Below are 6173 nucleotides of genomic sequence, written 5' to 3'. Positions count from 1 at the left end.
TAACCAATTTATTTCATTGTATTTATATCTTGTCATACTTAGTATATTATATATTTATATTAAAGATATATTTATATTATATATATAGTTAGATTATATTTATCTCTGTTATACATATTATATTAATTTTTTACTTATTTAATTTATTTTTATTTTATTTTATTGATTTATATAATTTTAACGTGGTGTCTAGCAAAATGAAGTTCTATATTTCCTTGACTTTTCCAGGTTTTCTAGACTTTTTCCAGCATTTTAATTTTTATTTGTTTTCAGCGGGGTAGATTTACAAAAATTAACAGTAAATGACAATTTAATTTGTAAAATTAATCTAAAAAAATTAAATTGTTACTTATTGTTAATCTTTGTAATTGTTAAAGCATATACTTCCCGTTTATGAATATTTAGTTGTTTTTTATTTAAAAATGTTTTATAGCCGAGTACAATTTATATGCCAATATACAATTTTTTATTTATAATCAAAGAAAGAGGAAAGGAAAAAGAGCAAGAAAACAACGATATTTAGTGAAAGAGGGAGGGAGGGAGAGAGAGAGAGAGAGAGAGAGAGAGAGAGAGAGAGAGAGAGAGAGAGAGAGAGAGATAACTTTGTAAAATTATATCTTACATTTCATTTATATTATTTAATATTTATTTTACATTGTCCATGTTTATTGCTTTCTATGGTTTTATTGTACAACGAATATTTAACTATTAAATGTAAAAAACTGTTTTATTAATTAACGTTTTTTATTATAATATTAATATAGTAATTAATATAAAATAATTGTGAAATAACCTAAAATAAAAACCATGTAAAAAATATTTTTTATATACATATATGTCGCAAATGACTAATCAATATGTAATAAATGTAAAATAAGTATAAAATAAACATTTTTTAACCGTTTATTCAACATATGGATTTTAAACATAAAATGAATGTTTTTTAAATGTTTAATAAAAGTTTTTTAATCAACGTTTTACGTAATAAAAATTTGCAAATGTATCTAAATATGCTAAAATAAATATATCTAAAGATGATAAAACTAAAGCCCAAACGTGGACAAAAATTAGATGTCCATAAGATGTCCCGTAAAGGATATCCGTTCAAGGTACGACAACAGACATCCGTTAAATGTCCATTTCACGTCCACGGACGTTCGGACGTAAATTGGACTTAAACTGGACGTCCACAGGACATCCCCCAGGTAGAACACAAAATCATAAAAATCATTATGACGTCATTCGATACACTTTTTATGATGATTTTGTGATAAATTCTTGATGTAGAAATGATTTTTAAGTGATTTCTATAGTGATTTCTAGTTAAAAATCACTTAAAAATAATTTCTACATCAAGAACTTATCACAAAATCATCATAAAAAGTGTATCGAATGACGTCATAATGATTTTTATGATTTTGTGTTCTACCTGGGCCTGTGCTATCTGGGAATCTATAAAAATACACAGAACTGTGTAGAATTGTATAAAGTTATATGGAAATATTCAATGTAAAAATGTGCATGAACATATTTTTTTATGTACCATATATTTTTATATAATTCTATAATATTTATTCATGTTTATACATGAGAAATTCTTTACCGGGATTATACGTTTATGATTTACGTCTTGTCGTAAGCTATTTCGTCGCTTTGTGCTCCGACCCATAATTAAGTGGACTCGTAGTTTACACCACGATGAAATTGAAGTACAAGAGAAACGTCAATTCCGCTGTTAATTCCAACTGTAAAGCCACGACCACCAACCATTATAAATAGACCTCGTTCCACGTGATTTTGTAAATCACGTGGTGGGATCGAAATCAACCTCACGTTCTAATCGCGGACCAGCAAGACAGGGTCTAATCCAGCGCCTCGCATGAGAGTCCCTGCGATCTGGTGGGGTCTCGGCGTCGTTGCAAGAGCGACGGGGCAGCGAATAGCATGCGCTTATCAGGCGGCTATTTTTATGACCATTCGAAGTACGCGCGTGCGAACGCCGAGTCTCTCGTTGACCTTGCGCGTGGTACGTGGTGACTTTCGCTTGAACCTGACCGTGTCGCGCCAGGGGATAATCGATCAAAGTTACTCCGAGAGTTCCACCGTCCTCTCCACCGTCTCGTACGCGAGAGACAGCGTTAACGTAAGTACGAGAAAGCAGGAGCTGTGAAGCACGTGTTACTTTCTTGATCCAATTATCGCGAGATCGGTAATTCACGATCGTCATTGGTCTTCAAGTACTCTATGATATCTGGCGGCTTAAAATCCTCGTGAACGTGGCCCGTGTGTCCTGTGTCACGTAACTCAACTCGGGAACGAATAAGGTTGAGCAGAGGCGAGGAGAGACAGAAATTTGTCGCATTCTTCAGAGAAATATACGCGAGTTACACGCATGTGCACGCCGTGTATTGTGTACTGTTCGATTCGGTGCGAGAGCGAGATCTTTCGCGACTTCACGTTTTCGAACGAGCGCGTAGATCTGCAAGAAAAGACATAGACCGATTAGATATGATAATGTCACGCGATAAAAAATGTTATTGACCCATAAGGTGAAGATAAATAGCCATATGGCTCGAGTTTTTTCTTTCATAACTCGGTCGCTCGTAGAGGCTAAATATACCATTGAATTAAAAATTAATTAATTAATTAATTAATTTGCACTTTAAAGTGCAACTATAAATGAACAGTAAATGTATGTCATAGCTGGAACATCTTGAGGGAGGAGTATTAAAACTTGAAGATGTTATGTGTGAATTTGTATAAAGATTTTGTTTATTTCAGTTAATTTCTTTAAACGTTTAAAGTTGAAATAAATATATATTAATGTTAATATTGTGTGTGTATTTATTTATTTATACTATATATATTGTATACTTTGTTAATGGAAAAATTCAATAGGTCAATCAATTTGATTAAATTTGTTGAAATCAAATTGTTGGGCATTGCAGGACAGTTTACAAGATGTCAAGAGAACGTGCCTCCAGAAGATTTTATCGTGTGGACAGCACCAACGATTTGTTCGAGTTCATGGATCGTGGCTACTCGGCTCAGCATGAAAATCGGTGGAACTTTGAAGTTGCCTGGGAAGCAGCCAATAAAGGTGCAATTATGTAGCATACTGTATATGTATAGTACCGACCAAAATTATATTACCTTTTGATTTTTGAGCCTAACTAGTATATTTTACCTTCATAATTAATGAACCGACATGTAAGTTTTTTACTTTTTATGTGTAATCTGTTATAATCTGTTCTACAATATTATTCATTGTTAGTTGTAGATATAACTGAATGCTTCCACATTAGTCGACCTACTTTTGTCATATGTCTTATTATATAACCTGAAGAGGATCGCAATTCGCGTCGTTGTGACCTTTATAATAGATGCCAGATAAGTCATTACATCGAGTTAAGTTGACTAAATAGTATAGTTTTAAAGTGCACGAATGAAAAATTCGAAAATCATGGTGTATTTTGTCCAATTTTATTACCTTCGTGTACGTACGCTAGGGCCCGTATTTATAGTCGTGATTCTGCTGAAAAACTCAGCTAAACCCAGGGTGCGTTCCGTTTCACGCATGATGCGCATGATGCATCGTTTATCCTTGTTATTCGGCAAATGTTAAAGAAAGATAAATGATGCATTATGCGTATCATGCGTGAAACGGAACACGGCCCCAGTCTCGAGACATGGTACTATTTAATAGAGAGACTCAGTTTGATATAAAATGTTTACTCAATATTTGTTTGTAATCTCGATTCAATAGAGATTCTCAAAGGAAGTTTTAGAAGATAATTTTCGTATCATCTAAAATTTGGGTCGAGAAAAATTGCATATCACTCACTACTTATCGCCACTTTAGGGCCAGTTTCACAAACGTCGTTCAACGTCTAACCGAAGGTTAATTGATCCTCTGTCTCTTCTTGGATAACAAGATAGAGAAAGATAGGAAGTCTACTGAACTCTGGTTAACAGTTAACCGACGTTTGTGAAACTGGACCTTAATCGTTGTTTTGACTCTCAAGACAAATTTCAGCTGAGTAATGGATCCCCTTTTCAGCTGAGCACATCTTCAGCTGATCTTTAATCAAAATGTAACTATTGAACCGTCTGTATCTCAAGACGTAAAACTCCAATCCGAGTATTTCATCTGATACACTCTTGAGACGAGAATTGAAAAACGACTATAAATATGGGCCTGGAAATCACTGATGCCTTCCTATATGAATTTAGGCACATGTTAACACATTTATACATTTTGCATATACATACATGGAAAACGTATATGTGTTCTACCTGTGCCTAGATTCATGGAAAGGCATCCGTGATTTCTAGTACATATAAGATGCACTTGTATCAGGTGTCTACTGTAAAATTTCAAGTACATTCGATGTATTTTGACGAAAGTTACGCTCAGAAAATCTAAAGGTGATATAATTTTGGCTGGCACTGTACATGTATAGACGGGTGATTCAGGAGGAAAGGTCAATATTTTGGGAGGTGATAGTATCGGTCATTTTGAGCAAAAATGTTCATATGAATATATGTTCTATTCCCCACTGTTTCCGAGATAGAGCTACTTGAATGTACAATTGCAAAATTACTGACAATAAAGAGATACTACATACTATTTCTAATATTTATTGTTCGAGTGATTTTTTACAAATTATAATAAACTTTCAAAAATCACACATTAACATTAATGCATTTTTCAACTCTTGTGCATGGCGTGTTGCTCTCAACGCCACTTTCTCTAATCGGTGGATTGGTCGTGGCAGTGCCATTAATTGGCCACCAAGATCTCTAGACCTAAGCCCGTTGAATTTTTATTTACGGAGTTGGATGAAGAATGAAGTCTACAGAAGAAAAGTGAATACACGAGACGAACTGCTCGCTCAAATAACGAATGCTAGTGCCCGCATAAAGGAACGTCGCAATGTATTCAGACGAGCAACACGCCATGTTCGCACAAGAGTTGAAAAATGCATTAATGTTAATGGTGGAATTGTTGAAAATTTATTATAATCTGTAAAAAATCACTTAAACAATAAATATTAGAAATAGTACGTAGTATTTCTTTATTGTCAGTAATTTTGTAATGGTACATTCAAGTAGCTCCATCTCGGAAACAGTGGGGAATAGGACATATATTCATACGAACATTTTTGCTCAAAATGACCGATACTATCACCTCCCAAAATATTGACCTTTCCTCCTGAACCACCCTGTATATACATATATAGATCTCTATGATGTATTCGTAATGTAATTGTATTGATCTCATTTACAGTTGGTGGCATCTATACGGTAATAAGATCTAAAACTTATGTCTCGACTGAAGAAATGGGCGATCAGTATTGCCTTATTGGCCCGTATAAAGAACATTCAGCACGTACCGAAGTTGAGGAGGCGGACTTTCCTCCTCACAACCCTTTACACCAAGCAGTACAAGTTTTGCGTGATCAAGGTTATAAGGTAAGTCTTGATTTTTTAAAGGACCACGCACACAAACATTGGAAATCTGGGCACCGGTCAAATTTCTCCAAACTTTAGGATTTTTTAGCTTATGACCCCCCGATCAAAAGTCCTTATGGGCCCGAACCTTCAGGAAGTCATGGAAAAGAGTTATGGGGTATGTAAGTCGACGGAATATAAGTAATCGAGTATACACGTTTTTACCCTTGAAATGTCTCGAATTCGAGGGGATCTATTAAGATAACTAATGGGACAAAATTTCTTGAACTTGGAGAGGACTATCTGATAGTCTCCAATAATAGTCTTGATAAATAATAACGAAAATTATGGAAACAAATGATGGAAGAGATACTCAAGTAAGTTGATGGATAAAATAGTTCTAAAAAGAACTGTTTGTGAATAATTGGGAAACGAAAATCTCTTACTTTAATGAAAATCCTACTAAGAATTTAGGAACAAATTGATTGCAAATAATCAGAGATGTACAATCTGATTCCCAGCGGTTATTGGATTCCAAGAGGGAAACGAGTATCAACCTCGTTGGGACCTATTTTTATTGGATCTTTACTGTTGGCTTGAACATCTCTTGGGCCTTAATGATATTCGGTGGGGCCTCGACCCATTTCTTTAACCACACCGGATCTTGCCTTAATTACCAATTAAGGTGTATGTGAAGCTAGCGTTTCATCTCGTGGAAA

At 34.5% G+C, this 6173-nt stretch overlaps 1 protein-coding gene across 2 annotated transcripts in view; it reads left to right on the top strand.

The window, feature by feature from the left end:
• The first annotated feature begins 1895 nt into the window (after positions 1–1895).
• LOC105558200 (glycogen [starch] synthase) overlaps positions 1896–6173 on the top strand; it is an 11343-nt gene continuing 7065 nt past the window's right edge. The window contains exons 1-3 of one of the 2 annotated variants that reach the window (XM_012005763.1): positions 1896–2143; positions 2949–3100; positions 5291–5475. In XM_012005763.1, the coding sequence (XP_011861153.1) occupies positions 2962–3100; positions 5291–5475 (324 nt within the window). In that variant the 5' untranslated portion in view covers positions 1896–2143; positions 2949–2961. Of the gene's footprint in view, positions 2144–2217; positions 2550–2948; positions 3101–5290; positions 5476–6173 lie in introns of those variants that run through there. The other variant, XM_012005764.1, reaches the window with a different exon arrangement.

Source organism: Vollenhovia emeryi, unplaced genomic scaffold, assembly GCF_000949405.1.
Source record: "Vollenhovia emeryi isolate VEMERY1.0 unplaced genomic scaffold, V.emery_V1.0 DF939366.1, whole genome shotgun sequence".
NCBI classification, from domain to species: Eukaryota; Metazoa; Arthropoda; class Insecta; order Hymenoptera; family Formicidae; genus Vollenhovia; species Vollenhovia emeryi.
Note: the sequence above shows the minus strand (reverse complement) of the source record. Positions and strands in the feature narration are given on the sequence as shown.